We start from the raw sequence: 22414 nt of genomic DNA, 5'->3' as shown, positions 1-22414 counted from the left end.
TCATGACAGTTCAACAATGAAGCTCATCGTCTTAGCTACGCGACGAACGTTTAGTGGTTTGGTTTCCTCCGTTTTTCAGTGGGCCTAGCTTGGAATTTCAACGCCGAACCATGCACGAGGCCCATCAAGGGGCATTGGCCCCATTCACTGATCACAGATATCAGAAAAACTTTTTTCTTTTTCTTAACAAGCCCAATTAGGGATGCACGCGTTCAAATGAGCTTCGTCTAATGGGGTTATATTGATTTCTCAAAATAAGATGCTGATGTAACTTACATGGGAGCAAAGGATGCATTATGTGGTGGGATCAAAGTTTTATATGGTGCGTGTGTGATTATGTTATTACAAGTTTCCCATGAAACCATACGATTTTTTCTATCTTGAATTTCCATTTTGTCTCTTTTCGTTTGAGGTGGGAGATGAGAATTTGTGAAATGTTCAGAGAATAATCACCAAGATAATGAATTAAGGATATCCTGCGAGGAAGAATCAATCTTCCTATTTCTATTAACGATTCTATTTAACTTTAGACTTACAATGATAAGGTACGATGATGTTATTAACGTTGTTCTGCAGATGGCCAATGGTGAAGTTCATGCTTGCTAGCAGCCCATTTTCAATACAAAAATATAATCTAAAAGGTCACAGTAGCTATATATAATTACATTGTATATATATATATAGCCTGGAATGAGCAAAATCATCTTAATTGGCAACAAGGTAAGATCAGCACATAGATCAGATAATGATTAGTGTTTATAGGAAGATGCATGCATCCTAATTATCTTACATGCTGTCTTTTACAGTTAGGTGAGAAAGGGAGAGGAGCAGCAGTGCCCAATTGCCGATCTATGTTGCTTACTCGTGTCGCCAAAGGAAACAAAAAGCAGTGTCCTTTTGCCTCTTAGCCATGGAATACGATGGAGGGCAAGCTAAAAACAATGTGGCTGCTTGATGCGGCGAGACACATCATTGATATATTAGACAACATGGGCTGCATGCCCATGTGAAGAATCGGAATAGGGATAAAAATATATATATAAAAATCAATGAAAGTGCCTGCAAATGATCGACCGATATTCCTGATCATAAGGGTGTGCTCGAAAAGGTTATTAAAAGGGATAAATATAAAAGGAACAAAGAAAGGGGAGACACTTTAACACAAAATGTAGTCGATCCTAATGAATATTTGCAATCTAACTAAATAAAGAGAAAGAAACTAGACCTTGTACTGCCCATATGTGGAGAGAGAGATGGTACACGTATATCTCTCTGTCCCCTTAACCTACCTACGCCACAGGAAGGTGTGGCTAAAACCATGTGCAATCCCAACATGCACATGCATGCAACTATTTGGATAACATGGTTTTGCATGTGAAGGAAATATGGGGGTGGAATATAGGGACAAACAATTTGGGTTTTGTTTTGTCTAGGAACTCTATCGTGTTCGTTTCATTCTACTGCCATTGATTGCTTTTCGATTCATCGAGGAAAGTTTTTGAAAGAAAAGATGTGCATGGGGGACAAGGAGGGTGCCTTGGCTTTTCCAGGAGTACTTCACCAGCAACCTTAAAGAAAAAAATAGTTTGCGGATCTTTGTATTGCGCGCTCACTCAATTCCAAGTATCTAAATCCAATGATAAAACAGATCCAAAGTTCAACATGGGATTGAAGTGGTCATGATTAAGTTTTTCACTGGGATAAATCCCACATGATTGTCTCCCCCATGATTTGGACACGAGATTCCATGCACTAGATCGTTATTCTTGACTGCTTTTTTAGCAATCTTAAGGTGAAAAAATCACCTTGCTTGTATTAATTATTGTGTGTACGTAATAATTAATTTCGTCAGTCTACCACAGGTACAAAATATGATTTCTTTCATGTATTAAAAAAACTATGTACCGGGAGTAAATTTAAAAAAATAGTGAAATGAAGATTTTTTTTTTATTCTAAAATTATTAGGTCTTGTATGGGGTGGTAGAGAATAATATAAATCATATCCTGAGATTTTATCTAATAACTTAACCTATTGGGTTGAGATGATTTTTTGACATGGTATCAGAGCCTTAATGACTAAGTGGTCACGAGTTCGAATCTCATCATCCTCATTTATTTTATAAAAATTAAGTACAAGATAAAATGAGTCTGTACAAATTAATTTCAAGCCCAAACAGCTTTCACTTAAAGAAGTGTGTTAGAGAATCATATAAATCATATTCTCGGACGTCACCTAATAGCTTAAGCTATTGGGTTGAGATGATTCTTTAACATGGAATAGACTAGTTTTTTTAAAATAATCAAAAAATCATTTGCGAATTGAATATGAGCAATAAGTTCTTTACATATTTATTCATTCACATCAAAATTAATATTTCTTCTATATATACATGCTCTTTACAAACCGATACGAGAGAGTGTTATGCTAAGATCTTCGGTAGGATAAAATTGAATGTAATGAAGATTGGAAAGGGAAAATTGTCATTAAACAACTTGGACGAATTAAGAGTGTCATGCATGATAATGCTGAGGGGCTAGCTAGCTAGCTATTGGGACTTTAGCGGTGAATGGTTTGTGGGCGACAAATCAATTCCCTAATAGATGATGATTAATGATGAAGCATGAGGTTATATTATACGAATGGATCCCACCATTATTTCGATATTTGATTAAGAAAATAAATCTCGAAGTGAATGAAACAAGATCATTAATGCAAACAACTGTAGTATTTTAATATGCCATGCACAAGTACTAATTTTGGTGAAAATTATTCATTCCACAAGAGGAGCAAAAGCAAGTAGACGTTCAAAAAAGAAGTGAAAGCGTAACGTCAGTAATTTGAGTAAACATAACAGTGAATAGGGAGATTAATTCTCTAATAATTAATGGAATTAAAATTAATTGCAGGGACGTCACTATGAATTAGTCATTTCTGTTCCTCGATGGATTAATTTACGAAAACTTTGATTATCCCTTAAGTATATTTTCTAATCCTTATCTAATGGAGTGATTAAACTATTATAAATAGCTTATGCTAATTCTACGAGAGAACCGATGGTTAATTAATGACCACATCAAAAGGTCGTGTACAAGCTAAAAAATACCTTCACACGGAAGTCTTGTATTATGTATGTGAAAGTTATTCAACTTGTGACCGTTCAATGTCTGGGTAATGAGTAGTTGGATAGATTAATTTAAGTTGATTTAGATTAATTAAAATAATATTATTTTAATTTTTTTAAAAAAAATTAAACTATATTTTAATGAGATATATAGTAAATTAATCTATTGAATCATTTAAGTTTATCTCGATCGACTTCCGCCTAGTTTTTTTAAACTTAACATGAACTGGGTTCTATATATCCACTAAATCGGGCTAATTTTAATAATAATATAGACTAAGATTGACAGTGTAATATTTATCATAAAAGTTATTGCTTGAAAGCAATCAAATTACTCTAATGGCTCAGTGAAGTGACATGTAGGTCCATAGAATTGAAAATCGCGATCCCTTGTCTAAAAGCATGGATTGATATATTCCCTTTGCAGGGCTATGTATTAAAGTTTAGCGACTCCAAGATCAGCCGTCAAAAGTTACAGCCAAAGTGTATTTCCCAGACGTGGATTGTACTCAGCCTTGATCAAATATTCAAAAAGAAAAGGAAGAGCTTAATTTATACGAAGAAAAACTATAACATATATATATATATATATATATATATATATAAACACACACTTGATAAAGATTTAATTTGGAAAAAACAAAAAAAAAACATATGCTTCTGATCATATATATATATATATATATATATATGATATGGTTAATTTATATCATAAGTCAGAGCCATTGGATATATATGGGATTGATCCTAGCTAGTGTACATGTAGAGCCTCCTATATATTAATTAATTAAATCAAGAAGTGTCAAAGGATATATCTCTAAACAAGGAGTAAATTAAACAACAGGTTGATCAGTTAACACAAGCATGTTTTTTTCCCTTCCTTCTTTTTCATCACTTTAGCAAGTGAGGATGCTTGTATTGGTCAAAAGGTGATGCTTTTGAAGAAATCAAGGGATCTAAGCTGGAAGGATAGCGAACCTGTCAAGTCTCTTATCACCTTGCAAAAAGAAAGCAGGCAAAGACGAAGAGAATGTTTATTGAGGGACACGATGCACTTGTATGATTGGGCTCCAATTAATTTTTGTAGAACTTGTCCTTTTCCAGCACATGTTCACACATATATTCCTTGGACACACAATTAAATGTTACAAAAGGGACAAGAAAACAGCATCTGGAAGGATATTTTCTAATCGTTAATATATAGCTAGGGCCTTAATTTGAGATTAAGAAATGTGGCATTGGAACTTGAATCAATTAGCTAGTAGCTACCATCATGGATTTAATGTTTTAATCACCCTAAATGTTAGATGCTATAAGAACTCGAGTCCCTTGTAGACGTTAGTTTGGGGGCAATCCATCTTTTTCTATGTATGTGGTCTTTTTTTTATTATTATTACAAGGAATAAATAGTCTCAGGCACGAAACCTCCTGCAAAGAGAGAAACCCTACTGCATTTCTCAGATCCCAAAGTTTCAAAAAACCATGATGGTGGAGATTGGAGTGATGTATAATGAAGTGAAAGTGTTATGATCTCTCATGACTTTTGGAACCCTTGGGATTTGGATTCTTTACCTGATCAGAGAAGCTCAAAAAAGGGAAAGAAAGAAGGGATCAATATCTTTCATATGATGCCAGATTATGTCATCGATCGATCCTGCATCTTCCTTTTCTTTCTTCTTCTGTTGTGTGCGCATATGACATTAGCATATGCCTTGGATCATCAGACAATTGGTGAAAGCACATCAGATTGCAACCTTTATTTACTTCCATCCACGCGCGCTACTTTATCTATCTTTAAATATTCAAGTACTGAGCTATACATTTAACATGTAGTAAATCTTTATGACGAGAGACTCTGAAAATTAATAATTAAGAGGGTGATTAAGTTTCATTAGCAAATAGAAAACTGCTGCTACATATCTTATTTCTTATGACAACAACTCTCATGTTGAACCTGCAGAACAGAACTCCATGGACCCACAATCTAGCAGCTCCTCTATCATTTGCTCTATATGATGAGCTTCTAGTGACTTAAAATGCTGCTGGTGATCACCATTCCCTACTTGACTATCCTCGCCAGCCCAGTTACCCTCCTGCCATTTTGAGCCGGTTTCGACAGTTTCTCCGGCAATGCCATGGCTAGTGTCAAATGTCTTCTTGCATTGTGCTTCATATGACTGTTTTGTTGCATTTTTCTTGGTTGCTTGTAGAGATGCCATGTGACATTTATGTAGCTTGGCTGCCAAGGTAGCTGAGAGAAGCTTCGATGAAGATGATTGTGGCTCATTGGGATTGTAAGGGAAATTTGTACGTGATTTTGGCCCACACATTAGCCTTGCTGCCTCATCGTATGCTCTTGCTGCGTCCTCCGCCGTTTCGAATGTGCCCAGCCATATTCTAGTCTTCCTGCAGTCCAGAAGATACACGAAACGTTTCATTTTAGTACCAGAATTTAAAACAGCCGGAAGCTCACTTAAAACTTTCTTTAGTGCAGAAAAAAAACATAAAAAACGGGATTTGTGTGTGTGTGTTCCAGGGGAAAAAAAGTTTCTTTAAATTTTCTTTGGACAGATAAAGAAACCACTCTTGGTAGTTAAAGAATGAGTAAGGAACGTTTCAAGAAAGCGGAATTACAGGAGAGGATGGCGAATTTCGGATACCCAAGAACCCCAATGCCTTTGACGGACGCCACGGTATCGCTGTTGTGGTCTAGTCATGGTGATCGAGAAAAGAAACGTTTCAAATGATCTAGAAGTCTGATATGTGTTTGTGAAATGTTCCGAGAGAGAAGATTGTTTGTAAGAGCTTGAGGAGAGGGATCGGGAGTGGGGGAGTCATGGAGGTTTATATAAGGGCCCTTTGCGGCCTTGCGGTTCTCAATTGAGCTAGTGGGCCCATAGCCCTTTTGTTTTTTTCCTCCTCTCCTCTTTTGATTTAGAAATCATCTTCACTGGGGAGTAAAATGTGTTTCTGCTAACCCTTCCGCGGCAGCTTTACCCTCACAAAAATAAATCGTTGTCGTTCTGTGAGTTTTGCTTATTTACAATTTGCAATGTGTTCAGAAGGGAAACTTGCAGTTAAATTTAAGAATCAAGCCACACCATATACCGAACAAAAACCCAAGTAAATTCAAAAGAATGTTAAATATCATGACAACTATTTATAACAAAGTTATTAAACCGATTTAGAATTTAATTGATTGGGCTGAGTTGGATTTTAAAAATATAAAAAATTAGAGTTGAGTTATTTAACTTGAATAATCTAATAGGTTAATATACGACTTGATCGATCTAATCAAAACTAGTTTAATTATTTTAAAAAAATTAAAAATAATGTTTTTTAATTTTTTTTTTAGATAATATCATTTTAAATTGATTTAGTAATTAATTTGTCCAACTCGAGACGTTAAATGGAATCATAAATCATGTGCAATTTAACTTTGTTTGTAAAAATATTATCTGCCTTCAATGCTGATTAATAATGTGGCCACGAACCTTCACATTGAGCAATAATAATGGAGCTAATTTTTTGGATCATTAAACCAGTCACATCTCTTTTGATACTTGTAGACCTCCCTAGCTACAAAATTGAAGCGAGACTCTACCTTTCTTTATACCCAAGTTTATCCACAATTAATATATTTTAGTAGTAGTAGTATGGGGGTAGTATGATAATTGTCATTTTTAAAAATATTTTTTATTTAAAATTATATTAAAATAATATAAATTTATTTTTGATATTATTATATGAAAATGATACGAGAATATGAATAAAAAAATACAAAAAATTAAAAGCATGATTCAACACTAAAAACAAAGACTAATTTAATGTGGCAGTTGGAAGACAACGGTACGTGGCTCACATCACAGTTGCTAAACATATTTCCCATCCATGAATATGATCCATCTGCCGTATTGGAAGGTGGAGACAAACCATGTTTCCTGCAATTTTCAGGCCCATGCCCTTTCCTTTTCTCCCTCCCTCCCTCTCCTGGGCTTGTAGGCTAAGGAGCTGCTATATTTGACCGTGTATATAGCAGATTGATGTTGACATCAATTGTCTGCCCATGCTTTGCTTCCGATCTGCTGTTAGGTCACATCCCCACATGTAGATGCTACTAACACTTTAAATTGCCAAAGCAAAAGGAGCTACTTCCTACTTCTGCCTTGCTTGGAGACCAAATGCATGTTGAATGAATTTGAAGCTGAGATGATACCTTGCGTCATGTTTCTTGGGAATTCTCTCATGATGATGGACGATTTTGCTTAGATTCTGGAGAAGTGATTTTTACTTAATTATTCATATGTATATTGAATCCAAGAGTGGATTCTGTATGGCAATCATTTAAGTTACACTTATAAACCGTTTGGGAACGCGGTGCAAACCGCGTTTTTAAAAATTTTAATTTTTTTTTGTTAAAATTTAATATATTTTGTATGTTTTGGATCGTTTTTATGTGCTAATGTCAAAAGTGATTTTTTAAAAATAAAAAAAAATCATTGACATGTATTTCGGCATGAAAAGTTATTTGAAAAGCAACCACAACCACACTGACAAGCATACATTTAATATTTTACCACTAGAATCCATGTTTGTGCTCCTATTCAACTTCTAAACCCTAACTACTCTCTTCCGGGAAAAAAAAAAAAACAGTTCTCAGATATTTTTTCTTTATTTTTAGTCTCCACAAGGGTATCCATGATCAGGTGAAGGCTATTATTATGAGGTTACTGATTCAATCTAGAAATAATTGATTTTTATAGTTTTAAAAAATAAAATGAAACAATTAATTTAATCTCGACAAGGGTATTTATGACTAGACAAAATATTGGGTTGTTGGGTCAATCTACAAATAATTAGATCCCTGTAGTTTTAGAAAATGCAATTGGATGCTTGATATTTTGGATTCAAGATAGAGATAATCCATCTCTCTAATCGCATTAGCTTTTTTAATTAAAGACAAAATTCTGACCTTAAGAACACTTTGTTTGGTTGAGAAGTTTGACCATTGACCATTATGATCCACTAGAAATTGGTAACGATAGTAGACATATAGGGATTAGACTTTTTCACAATTCCGAAATATTATTAAAACCCAATATATATGCATGGATTTGCTAATTAATTGTAGTAATTAAGATCGGGTCCGTAGAAATATTCGAAACCACAAGGATCACGGCTGCCATTAAGCGCATTATTGTAAGAGTTAATTGTTGGAATTAAGCTTGGATCCTTGACAAGAAGTCATGAACCATGCATGGAGAGCTAGCTAGCAAGGCGTGATGATGGTCAAATAACCTATAAAAATCATCGTGATATCTGTACACATAGACCTCTTGTATAAAGCAGCATCTCAACAAACAATTGCATGGCTTCATCAAAATTTGATTTTTTTTTTTAAAGAGAAAAATCTTTTTTGCCCCATTTTATATCCATCCTCGTCGCAGAACTCTTATGCTGATATGAAGACTCTGTGCCGAATGACATGTTAAACGTATAGCTTCCACACTTTGTTCCTTTGGGTGGTTCTCTATAGATATGAAGACATGTTTATTATCAATAAATTATTATTTTTTGTTAGTCGTGATGCTGGCCAGGCCTCCTAGCCTCCATATATGATCTACACACACAGAGAGAGAGAGAAAAACGAAGAAATGTTGCTTTTGGCAAGTAGAAAAATCAACAAACAATGACAGAACCCCATGAAGAAAGTTGTTTCCAACCACTCTGGGGAGGACCCTTGTTCAGTCCACAAATATATAGAGTGTGATCAGCGTGATCTCTTTTTGTTGCAAGCTTTTGGAACAAGAATGAAACATTCCAGCATGCAAATCTACAGAAGAAGGAAATTTAACAAATTTGATTAAAATATCAACATCCATTACAGAACATTTCCACCAAAAGACTAGGAATTTAACAAGGCAACAAGCTTGAAAAGGTATTTAGTTCGTGACTTGGAGAAAAAGGAAAGATAACGCGTGCTGGGATAATCATACATAAGTCCAAAAAGGTAATATTTTCTATGCAGGGAGTAATTTTTTCTTCTCTCTTGTAATCCTGCAGGCAATTACGAACCCTGATAAAAAGCTGGATGGGTGATCAGTCCACCCATCCTTATCTCCACTCACTGGATTGCACTAAATCCTTGAGCTTATTTTGCCCCGTAACATTATTTGTGTTGTTATATTCACTCTTTGTAATGATAACTACAAGTAATATATATATCATTTGATATAACAAAATTAGTTAAGCCTCTCATCTTTAAAAAAAATTATTCCATAGTTTTACAATTGAAATTTAGAGATTTCTGGGTTCGTTTCACTCTTAAAATAATATTTTTTAAAAAAATATTTTTAACATTAACATATTAAAGATCCAAAAACATAAAAAGAAAAATTAATTTTATACAAAAAAACAATTCAAATTTCCGCACAAAATACCAATCAGGGCTAAAACTTGGAGTGGACGATCATAAACCTCCATTCATATATATTTTTGTTTGCTGTTTAGAAAACAAATTGTAGACTCAAGGTACCATATTGATAGCAAAACAAGAAATAATCTGCTGTTGATTTTCTGCACGGGAGGAAATGCAGAAAGAATTTGGTCAAATTAAAAAGATATATCGAGCCTCTGTTGCAACACCAAGACTACACGCAAAAAAATCACCAAACATGGCATGCACTACACGTACTCCTATATAACAGCACCGCTGAATCAATGGAGCCTAAAACGAGGGTGGAAAACCATTGATCTACATGAACTCTTATCGCTAACCCAAACTTTCTCTATTGACAGCACCTGTCGACTAAGAAAAAACAAAAGAGAACTGCCAGCCAATTTTCTCTATTGACAACACTTCACCTTCTAGTAGTTCCTCCAACCCTTGGCTTTCCTTTCACTTCGGTTTCCTGCAGTGAAAAAGAACACCATTGCATTGCATGATCAAATCCCTGCTCATTTTACGAGGGGAGGATTTCAGTTGAGCTATACAAGATGCAAATTCAAAGTAATTCACTTGAATGGACCTGAGGTAAATGCAGATAAATATAGGTCTTCGCTGTTGCTGGGTTGTGATTTTCAGCACCCTTGCCCCAATCATAGCACACCTACAGAAAATAGAAAGAAGAATCTCAGTGCCATTAGGCATAATGCTTGGGACATCTTTATCGTCGCAGTTAATAAGACTTCTAGAAATTGCCTCTCTTCATGGAGATAATGATCATTGAAAGGAACATAACCGCAGGTTATAGAAAATGGAAAAAACGGTACACACCGCATGCGCAAAAATCGAGCCATCATTATTGAATGTACTGCAGGGTATTGGTAGAGGGCACCGTGACATCGCCTGGCAATCAGATAAAGATGTATTACATAACTGCATGCTTTGACTTGGAAAGATAAACATGAAAGCCAATGTTACAACAAAATAATATACAGCTAATCTATCAAAAATAAACTAGAAAAATAGTTGGAATAAAAGTTATGGAGACAACCTTGAGTCTCTGTTTGCTATCCTTGTCCCAAAAATTAAAAGCACCATCAGATCCAGCAGTTGCAAACGTGTGATGCACCTGAAGAAACAAGATGGGTACATGTCAGGATGTAGGGTGTAGGCATGACATAAAAAGCTTATATTTTAAGTGCCAATAGGCCCGGTTAAGAGTAATAGGCATGCAAGAAAGAGATGACATGTTAAAAAGTACTATATGCACTGATCATAGAAATCTCCTAACAGAGGCCATCCACACCAGTTCTCTTACTACTAATACAAGTGACCAGGGAAACCAGTTATTTCTAAAAACATTTCTACAATACACTAAAAAAGAATGTAGAACGCAGGAGCAATTATATACCACCATACATGATAGTGTTGGGTAGAAAACGAGGCCTGTAATAATATACCGTCGCTACAGAGTTATCGATACAGCTCAAGTCAAACTATGGTAGCTATGCTGACACCCATAGAATAACCCAATCCTCCAGAATAGATTTGCATGTGTACATGGCAAAGTGAAGTGCATGAGATTTGGAATCCGAACATAACAAGTATAGTTTATCTACATATGGTTTCTGTACATCCCCAACTATTTTGGGATTGAGGCTTGGTAGTCCTTGCTGTATTGTTTTCATATATGCCATAACAAGTTCCATATTCCAACCAATCAGATGAGTATAGCTTTAGCTCACCAGATCACTCCTGGTTTTTTTTTAATAAAGAATTACAGCTCTATAAAACTAAAGCTGCTGATATCAAGGTTTTTTCTATGACAACACCATCCTACCAAACATATTTTTTGACGGTAAAGTAATATCAAGAATGGAAATGAAATAACTTACTGGATGGAAGTTCAAGGAGTTGACTGAGTAAATCTCATTGTTATCTCTGTGGCATTTGAAGGTGAAGTTTTTACTTTGTTGAGCTTCATCCAGATGATGTACACCAACCCTTCCCTCTATTGAACCGACCTATACAGAAACACAGCACACAATCCAGACAATTAACCACTACGATCAAAGAAATAGTCTTTGCAATATGAAACAAAAAACAAACCCAGTTTCCATCAAAAAGTATTTAGAGCCAGTAGATGACTAAGAATTGCTAAACAAGATAACATATTTGAAAAGGAAATTGAGATGGAAAAAAAAATACTAATTCACCCCCACATAACAATATCATGGAATACCAATGAAAATGCTCATGAAAAATACCACAAGCACAACAGAAAACCAAATGTCAAACTATAAATTGAACTTGGCAACAGGAGAACTATATGCACAAAAACCAGGGGAAAACACCAAGAATTTTTAGTCTCAAGTAGCTCCATTTAACAGATCACAAAACAAATGCAATGTCAATCCTTGCTGCTATTAATCATGTGATGAATGGCAAAAGTTGAGACTCAAACAACTAAAGAACACCCATACTGATTGAGGAATTATGCTTCTGAACATATGGATGTGCACTCTTGTGTCTATAACGCACAAACATTAATTACAGTCACCTCAAGAAATAAAGATAAAAAGGTCAATAGTGAGCACATACCAAGAAGCCTTGTTGATCAGGAAAGGCAGCTATACATCTTGTCTGATACTTCAAGGGTGAAGGGATTTTCTTAAATTCAGTCTGGTGGCATTTAAAAAAAAATGATCAGAATAGAATGTTCTCAAATATAGATAGATTACTGTATAACAATAATAAGCAGAGGGTTGGAACCAAAACCAGTAGTTCATAAAACTAAAAGTTGTTCCTTGTAATGATTTTCTACTATTTTTTTCTGGATAGGATATATGATAGTATGGAAACATCATCTCATCCTTAATGGGCGGAGGACCCAAACACCCTTGAACTTTTAAATCCCAAACAAAAATCTAATTTCTGTTGTGCAGTAACATGTAAGCGCAGAAGTTACGGATAAGAAAAATCAAGCATTGATATGACAGGAACTTGTAACAAAAAAACCCAAATCCCAGTCTAAGAATGTCAGACATAATTTATCAATTTTTTCTGCATGTTTTCAATAGAAAGGGAAACAACAAGTAAAAAGATACTTTGAAATACAATTAAAGAAACAAGACACATCCACTCGTTAAAGAATGATACTCATGGAAACAAGCAGTTTACTTGGTAAAATAATAGTAATGAAAAAAATGAAGAATGGCAACAAAAAAATGGTTCTGGTAAGAGAGAGGGAACTCAGAATATTGATCAATGATGTTCCTGTGTAGAGTTAAATTGGAAGGCACTGCTGCATTTTATGTTCTGATTTCATAGAAAAACTTCTCATTTATAATCCTATTTTTCATCAAAAAAATAGGGTATTGCATCTCAAAACCACCACAGAATTCGATACCAATGCCTATGTGGTGATATATTCTCCTCCACTTTATGCACTGTCATGTAAAACCAAGACTTTTTACTCGGGTATCTACTGCTCTGGAGCTATTCTAAAGCAGTACCAACTTAGAGAACTGAGGCATTTTGAGAAAGAACAAGAAAATGCCTTGACAGCCACCTGATAGGTTCAAGCTCACATGTTAAATCATGTCATTTGTAAGCTTGTAACTTAGACTACTGCTATCATAATCACTAATCTAAAATGCTAAGCCCCCGCATGTTGAACATTTTTGTTTTCGGCAGAAAATTAAAAGCAGTGTAAAATTGTGGGGCTATGAAACAGCATTTCAGTAAAACAATTTAGAAATTCAGGATCATCAGAAATCATTACCTGAGGATTTTGCAGGTTATAGACTACCATGTTTCTGTCTGCAGTGCCAACGACCATCAAAGGATACCGCACTGTCATTGCATAACAGCGCTCACCAAGTTGCTGAGTGTGTACTGGAGTTGACTGCCTTAAATCCCAGTACCTAAACACAGCCAACAAAAAACATAAAAAAGTAACCAGTGTAATTTTGTTATAAGGGTGCATGTCAAAGATGAAGAGCACAAACTGAACTGCATATATCAGTACAAGTATCACAAGAAGCTCCAAAATGTCGGATCATCTCCTAAACCAGTTCTCAAACCCTAGGACCACTAATGATTACACATGCAATTTGGTACACCTTCAAACCAAGCAAACAAATAATGTTGTCCCATTGAGATAAGATAGGATGAGCAAATATTGCATGATCATGCTTCTTTTAGCCTTCTATTATGAAGTCACATAACTAAAAAAATTACTTGAACGCATAATAATGGATTTCTCAAAATGCAAACTTGTTAAGTACTAAAACAGTATAACCAAAATGCTAAATTTGAATTCTGCTCATCTAAAGGCAAAAGAAGAAAAAAAGAATGAGACAAATGATTGCCAAGAGAGCAACATTCACAATTTACGATAGTCAGAACAACTGATGAGGTATTTAGCCATCATGCAGAAAAACTGATGAATCAAATTAGCAGTAACATTAAGGAAGGAAAAAAAGAATCTTACTTCAAGGTTTTGTCGAAACTTGCCGTGGCTAAGCAGTTCATCTCGGGAATCCATGTAATCTCTTTGATAGGGGCATCATGCATCGCAATAGTTACTGGTTGACCACCAGAGAGCAAAGGCCACATCTTAACCTGTTTGTCGCACCCTCCAGAAAAGACAGTTGTTCCATCATCCTTCCAACTTGAGCACAACACCTTCAATATCAATATAAAAAAGTAAACAGAGCGTTAGAATCATAAGGATTTAAGAATATCAGTATCAATAAATGGGCTTGTAAATAAAAGGACTTGATCATTACCGGTTGGTCATGTGATATTGAAGCCTTGGGAACACTGCCTACAGTGGTCCCATTCCTTGTAATTTCCCAGCATCGTACCTATAAAAAATTTCAAACAGCACGTGTATGAATTCTAAATTTAAACAAACAATGGAAGTAAGTAGCATGCAAACTATAAGAAGGAAAGTAATGACCCAAAACTAAAACGAGCATCTAGCATTAAAATAATGGAATACTTTTGTTAAACAAATTGCTTGCTTCTAACAAAAATCAATTCGTCAATCAACTCTCTTAGCAAATTTTAAGAAGCATAAAATCGAGATAGTGAAACCTAAAACATTAAACAAACCTGATTGTCCCAAGAAGTTGCGACTAAGAAGTTGGCTTTCGGACTGAAAGAGAGACTCGAAACCGAGTCGCTAGGAGGCTGTAACACCTGTAATCAATGATTTCAGGTCATCAAACTAAAATTAGACAAGAAATAAGTGCTTAGACTTAATTGTTAAATGAGTCTGAATAATAACAATTTCAAGTGTTCAAACAGCTAAATTACGCTTGAAATCTAATTTTTTGCTACTATATTTACATTACTAAAAACAATCGTGAAAAAATAACTAAATCCACAATCAAGCTCAAAAATCAAAGAAACACACTTAAAAAATGCGGTCATCATCCTAAAAAATCAAGATAATCAGTCGGAAAAAGCAGATTAGAAAGTGAATTAAGCACTAAAAACAATAACAGATAAATAATCAGTCAAAAGAAATTACCTCAATGGATTTATTAGGGTTTGTATTAGCCGTACCGGCAGAGCCAAAAGCAGACATTGCTTTCTGCAAATAAACAAAGAGTTAATCAGAAGCTAAACAAAAAGAAGAAGAAGAAGAAGTAAAGATTCAAAGAATCTGTAATGAACAGAAGAGAAGCAAGGAAAAATAAAATATAGAGTACCTACGAGAGAGAGAGAGAGAGAGAGAGAGAGAGGGAGATGCAGGCAGCAGGGGGGTTTTTAACAGTAGAGAGGGAAAGAAAGGTAATATAAATGCGGAGTGACTTCGCTCTCGGTGACTGTTTAAATTATATCTGAGCGTGAAATGCAGAGGGACGAGTTGCGCTGCAGGGAGCGGACACCATGGTTCTGAAACCAGCCCGGTCTGCGGATCTACTCAAAGATCTGTTTATCGGTTGAGTGTTTTTTGCACGTGGTATTTTGAAGTGTAATAACAATTGATTTTTAAAATATTTTTTATTTAAAAATATATTAAAATAATATTTTTTTTATTTTTTAAAAATTATTTTTAATATTAGTTCATTTAAAATGATCTAAAAACACAAAGAAAAAATTAATTTAAAGTAAAGAAAAAATAAAAATAAAAATTTAATTTTTTTCAAAAACATTTTTAAAATATAAAAACAAACAAACCGCATTTAAAAAACAAAGTCGATTCAATAGATACACTCAAGATCTAAGTAATTTGATTAAAACCCGGATATGACTTAGTTTTTACTTTAAAATGACATTGTTTTTATTTTAATTTTAATATTAAAAAAAAGGTCCAAAATGACTTTATTCTGATAAAACTTAAAAAACTATTTATTCCAAATAAATTTGCTGACTTGTAGGTTGGCTTGTTCAACTCATTACCTGAGTTTTAATCCCAACACTCTAATAGAAATTAAAGGTTTGAATAGAACATGGTAGCGGTTATTTTTTAAAATATTTTTCACTTAAAAATATATTAAAATAATATTTTTTTAATATATATTTTTGACATCAGCACATCAAAATAATCTAAAACAACCAAAAAATATTAATTCCAAGTAAAGAAAAAAATATAAAATTTTAATTTTTTTAAAAGTAGTTTTAAAATTCAAAAACAAATAAGGCCTGAATATATATTTAGTAATGTGGTGCAAAATGTTAATGAAAAAATATTTTTCAATTAAAAATATATTAAAATAATTTTTTATATTAATATATTAAAATTATAAAAAAATAATTTTTTTTTTCAAAAAAAAACATAAAACCAAGTAATCAAATATAGAGCTTGGATTGGGCCAACAGCACCTTTGTTGTATAATTATTTCAGGCCTGGATTTGAGCATGACTTTTCAGGTATAGAGTCCAACTAGCCATTTGTACTTTTGTCGTGGGTTGTAATTTTTGGAAGTTCCTAGCATGGGTTCTTTAAGATTGTGTTAGCAATAGTAGTTTATTAGCGTATTAAAATAATTTAAAAATAAAAAAATTAAAATTTTTAATATAAAAAATTAAAATTTAAAAAAATACGTTTGAACAGAGTTTTATTTATCAGCTGCTGTGTATGGGGCAGTGTCATTGTGCCATATATGTGGTCCTTCACATGCCTCAGCGTGATGATTATCCATATCTCCATGCTACTGTTATCCGAGAAATTGTCTCGATACTGTGAACATGGTGTTCAGATGAATCACAACTCAATAAAATCCTCAAAAGCAGGGTTGCCTTTATGAGCTCAAGTCTGATTTTCATCTTTCATTCCCACAAAAGCCCATTTATTTCCCTGTGTTTCTTTCCACACACACCATGGCAAACATCTTGTATGTTTTGCAGCAGCAAAATTTGTCCTGCACCAGCTAGCTTATTGAACATCTTGTATGGGTTTGGCTTAATTAACCAGCTTCTTATGTAGAGATACAATACTAATTGTCTGCTCTTTTCTTTTCACCATTTATGACATCAACTGATATAAACATGCTTTCTGCGATACCCCTGCTGTGATATCAAGGACCAGTGTTGGTTGACCAGTTTTTAACTTGAACAGTTCATCGGGGTGACTAGCAAATTTTATATCTGTCTGTTTCCACTTTGGCGAGGAATACCAAAATGAATTTATAATCCCTTGTAAAACATCTCCTTATGCCTGTCCTGGTTGACATTTTACATATTACATTGATCATGCCATGCATGCAGGTTGTTTATTTCCGCTGCCATGGGGATCTCCCGAAGGCCCTCGAACACTATCTTGAATGTGCAAATTGGCAAAAGGCTCATTCTATTTTTGTAACTTCAGTTGCTCATAAATTATTTTCGTCAGGTAAAAGCTTTTGTCTTTATAGTGCTAAGTAACACATGCTGCGTGTTTCTTATCGTGATGCTGTTTACTCCTGGTTGGCTGCTAGGATTCAATCATTTGGAAGCCCCCAATCGTACCTTTACAAGAGAGAGACAACACTTGGGTCTTCTTTTGGGCTATATGTAAATTGTTTATAAACAGATTCTTATAGGCTATAGCCCAAAACTGAGAAGCTATGCAACTCTTGGGCTACTTGTAATTCTTTTCATACTCAATTTGATGCAGCCGATCACTCAGAGATAAGGAGGCTTGCAATTGCAATGGAGGATCATAAATCCGAAATTGAAAATTGGGACTTGGGAGCAGGAATTTACGTATCATTCTATTCAATAAGAAGCTCGTTGCCAGACGCTAACAATATCATGAGTGAACTGGTAAAGAAACTTGTCTTAGACTTCATTGATTTTTAGATAGTTTTTGTGGTTATGATTTGAAAAAAAATATATTTAAAAGAAATATGTTTAATGGTGGTTAGTTGGATTTAAATATAAGTTTGACAAAAACTGTGGTTGAAATTTATGTATAATAAAAAACATGTGTAAGGTGTTTGGATAAAATTATGATCTAAATTGATGTTGCTAATGATATTACCAAAAAAACATGTAATTTTTTTTTAATTTTTAACTGTATTAATTTTCATTTCATTAATATAAAATTTTACAAACAACTACATGAATTATAACACTCCTTTTATTGCCTCATTGCTGCAATCTCATCTCATGTTTCTATCTAGTTTCGAAGCTTGAAAAATGAAGTCATTTTTTTTCTTTTTTACAAACAGTAAGAAAGAGAATTGTGTTTTGAACTCAATTTTTTAGTGGATCCCATAGCACAAAACTCAATTCTTTTAAAAATTAAACATATTATTCACCATGTTTCACCACTAACATAAAAGCTACCTGAAAAACAAACACAGTCTTAAGATATCTATAGATCTTAGCATGCATTCTATACATCATTATCATTATCAATATTCAAAGTAGGCATTGCTTAATCAATCGGGCTCAAAACTAGAGTTTATTCCTTACTTGAGCTGTGTTTATGCCAAAGGATGTAAATCTCAGCTGCCTTCAATGTTTTGTTTCAAAGTTCATTCAAGCCATTTAGTTTAATGGGCATGGGTTTCTCAGAGGATTATGTTAAAGAGCCCACTAAGGTAGTACTTTTAATTAGAGTTTTTTTTTTCTGAATATGCATTTTATCAAAACTGGTGTTAATCTGAGTTTTCGATTAATGTAAACTAAAGGCTTGTTCAGTTTGAGCTGGCATTCTGTTCTCTCTTCTTGGCTTGCTACCCCAGATCAAGCCTCCTTGCTGTCCTCTGTAATTGAGCACTCTTGAACATGTTCTATCTTTTGCAGGATTCTCTTGAGAGCAAAAATCCTGCCTGCAGAAACTTCCTCGATAATCTCAATGAATCTTTGGCAGTTTTGTGTGATCAATTACTTGGCACCATTATGTGTTTTGACTAATAATTGTCAATCTCATTGGTCATTTTTCACATCTTCTATCATTTTATTTTTATTTTTTTAATATTTTGGATTAACCAAGATTATTTGTTTACGTGAGTCATGAGTTGGATCAGTTTTAAAGTTTTAATGTTTAAAAATATTTTTAAAAAAAATAAATTTTTTTTTTGCTTCAAGATAATTTTTTTATATTTTAGATTGTTTTAACGTGATATTATCAAAAATAAATTTTAAAATATAAAAAAATATTATTTTAATATATTTTTAAATAAAAAATATTTTAAAAAACAGGTGATATTTGTGTGGCCAACAGTAAATTAATGGTACGGAAAATATTATTACATCAGTTTGCATGGTAAAAAAAAAAACTGAAAAGAGTTATTTCTGACAACATGTTTTTTATACTGGCATGGATGTCAATGCTATGTAAAGAAATGGCTACGGTGCGTAAAGTGAGGCAAGTGCAATAAATTCTTACAAAGAAAACCCGTGTCCGGGCCACTAATTGGGTCCCACACTCGTCATGTCAGATTCCCAATTGTACCATAGTGAATTTCTTTTCATTTCAAAAATGAAAATTGAATCGCTATTTATTCAAAAATCGACTAAATGTTCGAAAAAAATATTAAAACAGAGAGAATAAGCAACAAGATTTAACCACTTCCCACCAAGGTCCTTTCTTAGCTCAAAACTTTTTTTTAATTTAAAATCATTTGATAATTAGTCTTTATATTCTTGATTTTAATTTTGACCTTTCTATATTTTGATATTCTTAATTTTATATTCCATATTTTGATACATTTAAAATCAAGTCATTTTGTTGTTTTTTTATATTTTGCATATAAAACTAATGAACCTAACTAATTAATTTAAATTTTTTCTATGGAATTAGTTTTAAGTTTTGGAAATAAAATTTAATGTCATAATTTTAATTCTCCAACTAAAAAATTTGTTTTTTTAAGAAAAAACAATGAAGATATTTTAAGGCAACTGATTTCTCAGATAAAGAAGAAATGGTATTTGGGCTATTAATTTTTTTAAAATAAAATAAAATCAAAAAAATTTGATGGAGAATTAAAATAATGATGTTAATTTTTTTTTTCAAATTTTCTATCAAAAAATAAAAAATAAAATCAAAATCAATCAATTAGGTTTTAGATTATTGATGTTAATGATATTTAAGTTATTTCATTAGTTTTGTATACAAAGTATGGATGAAACTTTGAAAAAAATAATCAAATGACTTGACTTTAATTATATCAAAATGTAGAGAGATTAAGATTCAAATTAAGAATACATGGACTAATTTTTAAATGATTTTAAATTCATTAAAAATTTGAACAACTTAGCTATAAAATCTACACCATATAATTATGCATCGAAGTAGAGGTAATAATAATAAAAATAATAAAATAAAATAAAAATCGCAAGCTCAAAGCATTCGCAAGTCATTAACTATATAAAAAATCTATTTCATATAAATAACAAAATCCAAGACAGGGAGGAGGCTTGTGCCTAAGTCTCTATACGAGTATAAATGGTATGCTTGAAAGGTACTTAATCTTATTATACGAAAACCAAATTAAAAATTAATGTTTGGATATAAATATTATATCTATAAAAACATGAGAATTTTTTTAAAGTAGTGAGACTAAGTTTTTTTATTTTCATGATGTTTTTATTTTTACAATTTAATTTTTTTTGTCTGAAAAATATTAATTTAGTTTTTTAAATATTATAATTTTAATATACTAATATTAAAAAGATTTTAAAAAAAATATTTTTTTAATATTTTTTCAATTAAAAAAATATTTTTATTAAAACATCATCTACCACAGTAAAACTAGTACAAGAGTCAAGGGAGTGCCTGTGCTGCATCGTAAGGTGGGATCCACCAAAGCTGCTCCAATTAAACTCTAGCATGGTCCTACAGCAGCTAAGAATATGCTTTTCAAGCAGAGTACAAATGTGTTGGGTGATGCATTTATAACTATTTTTGCAAATTGGTAACGTTCTTTTCGGGTGATTTTAATTAGGGGTAAGAAAAAAACCGGAAAACCGATTAAACGAGAAAACTGGAAAAAAAATAACCAAAAAAACCGAACCGAAAAAAAAAACCGATTAAACCGATTAAATTTTTAAAAAAACCGGCCGGTTCGGTTCGGTTTCGGTTTTATAACTGAAAAACCGAACCGAACCGAAACCGGAAAAAAACCGAGCCAAAACCGGAAAACCCGAGCCAAACCGGTTTGAACCGGTTTTTTCCTAAAAAACCGAACCGAACCGAAACCGGTTGGTTTGACCCGGTTTCGGTTCGGTTTCGGTTTTTTTTTCAAAAAAAAAAAATTCAGTTTGGTTATTTTTTTTGATAAAAACCGAACCGAACCGAAAATGATCACCCCTAATTTTAATAGTACAGGCATCTCTATATCAAAAACATTACAAAACACCTAACAAAAATATATTTTGTAAAATCACTTACAAATGCATTGCCAAAATTTTTTTTTCTACCAATGTTAATTTTAATCAATAGCTACCACTTTTTTATTATTGTTAAAGCTGATTACAAAAAATCTTTTAAGGTATTCCTATAAAAGTTTAAAATATTACCAAAAAAACCTATTTTCCTATCATTACTTGCTTAAATACTAGTTATAAAACTCGAATTGGAATGACAAGTTGATCTAAGACCTGACCCGGTTTGATTTTAAGAAAATAAAAAATATTAACTTAATCTAATTTGATAAAAAAACTCAGGTCAACCAGGGTAACCCTGGTAAAAAGTCTATTGAATTTTTTTATTTATTTTTATCAAGACAACATTGTTTTGTTCATTTTAAAATTCAAGAGTTTCATTATCACACACTGGTCTTCCTAGCGAGTTAGACCAAACCATTACATGATCTTTTTACAGGTAAAAGATCAAACCCAAGTGTTTTGCGAGCTTAGGATCAAATTATTATTTCTAATATTTTTACTGGCTAAAAACTAGAAAATCTTTCACCAATACTCGTTGAAGGACAAGTATTAAACCACTCAAGATTTTGTATTAGGGAGGCTTCTCCAAGTGTTTAGAGCGTCACTCATGCTTTTTATAATATATTTTCTTAGTAGAGTTGATTGGACTAATAATTAAACTCTCTGGAATGATTTTTTTTAATTCACACCTAACCTTATTTTTGGATTATTACAAGTGAAATAAGGGTGTTATAAATTATTTTTTAAGAGGGAGTAAGCTTAAAGTTTTTCTTTAGGAGTTCCATACTTGTTTTGAGCAGGTAAAAAGCTATTTATAGGCTTAAAAAAAAAAAAAAAACTAGTCGTTAGACACAGTTTTTTGCCCATTGACATAATTGGTTAAACCATTGTAGAATCGGTCAGACCATTTTGAGAATTGATCAAACCCTTTTAGAATTAGTCAGATCGTTTTGAAGAACCCCAAGAGTTTCTGGAAATTTTCCAGAAACAAACTTGTCGTTTTGAGAAACAG

At 33.0% G+C, this 22414-nt stretch overlaps 2 protein-coding genes across 3 annotated transcripts; both read right to left on the bottom strand.

The window, feature by feature from the left end:
* Positions 1 to 4984: 4984 nt before the first annotated feature.
* LOC7496055 (ethylene-responsive transcription factor ERF003) lies at positions 4985 to 5952 on the bottom strand. Its single transcript, XM_002297767.4, has 2 exons — positions 5757 to 5952; positions 4985 to 5528 (listed from the first exon to the last, which is right to left on the bottom strand). Exons 1-2 carry the CDS (start codon positions 5837 to 5839, stop codon positions 5066 to 5068), a joined length of 546 nt encoding a protein of 181 aa, XP_002297803.4. The 5' UTR covers positions 5840 to 5952; the 3' UTR covers positions 4985 to 5065.
* Positions 5953 to 9567: 3615 nt separating this feature from the next.
* On the bottom strand, positions 9568 to 15504 carry LOC7490684 (protein RAE1). 2 transcript variants are annotated; one of them, XM_006368857.3, is made up of 12 exons: positions 15291 to 15504; positions 15110 to 15172; positions 14689 to 14775; positions 14361 to 14438; positions 14063 to 14256; positions 13352 to 13493; positions 12169 to 12249; positions 11463 to 11591; positions 10619 to 10696; positions 10399 to 10470; positions 10151 to 10231; positions 9568 to 10033 (listed from the first exon to the last, which is right to left on the bottom strand). In XM_006368857.3, exons 2-12 carry the CDS (start codon positions 15164 to 15166, stop codon positions 9983 to 9985), a joined length of 1050 nt encoding a protein of 349 aa, XP_006368919.1. In that variant the 5' UTR covers positions 15167 to 15172; positions 15291 to 15504; the 3' UTR covers positions 9568 to 9982. The 2 variants fall into 2 exon arrangements, with proteins under 2 accessions (XP_006368919.1, XP_024457932.1); XM_024602164.2 differs by having other exon boundaries at positions 15295 to 15504.
* Positions 15505 to 22414: the final 6910 nt, after the last annotated feature.

The sequence above is a fragment of the Populus trichocarpa genome, chromosome 1, assembly GCF_000002775.5.
Source record: "Populus trichocarpa isolate Nisqually-1 chromosome 1, P.trichocarpa_v4.1, whole genome shotgun sequence".
NCBI classification, from domain to species: domain Eukaryota; kingdom Viridiplantae; phylum Streptophyta; class Magnoliopsida; order Malpighiales; family Salicaceae; genus Populus; species Populus trichocarpa.
Note: the sequence above shows the minus strand (reverse complement) of the source record. Positions and strands in the feature narration are given on the sequence as shown.

What these genes read in the sequence shown, in the direction of transcription:
- LOC7496055 (XM_002297767.4), bottom strand. Translation starts at nt 5,839, where the DNA reads ATGACTAGACCACAACAGCGATACCGTGGCGTCCGTCAAAGGCATTGG. An exon ending in GAAATTCGCCATCCTCTCCT is followed by an intron (nt 5,529 to 5,756) that starts GTAATTCCGCTT and finishes TCTGGACTGCAG; the next exon opens with GAAGACTAGAATATGGCTGG.
- LOC7490684 (XM_006368857.3), bottom strand. Translation starts at nt 15,166, where the DNA reads ATGTCTGCTTTTGGCTCTGCCGGTACGGCTAATACAAACCCTAATAAA. An exon ending in ATAACCTGCAAAATCCTCAG is followed by an intron (nt 12,250 to 13,351) that starts GTAATGATTTCT and finishes AAATGCCACCAG; the next exon opens with ACTGAATTTAAGAAAATCCC. An exon ending in ATAGCAAACAGAGACTCAAG is followed by an intron (nt 10,471 to 10,618) that starts GTTGTCTCCATA and finishes TCTGATTGCCAG; the next exon opens with GCGATGTCACGGTGCCCTCT.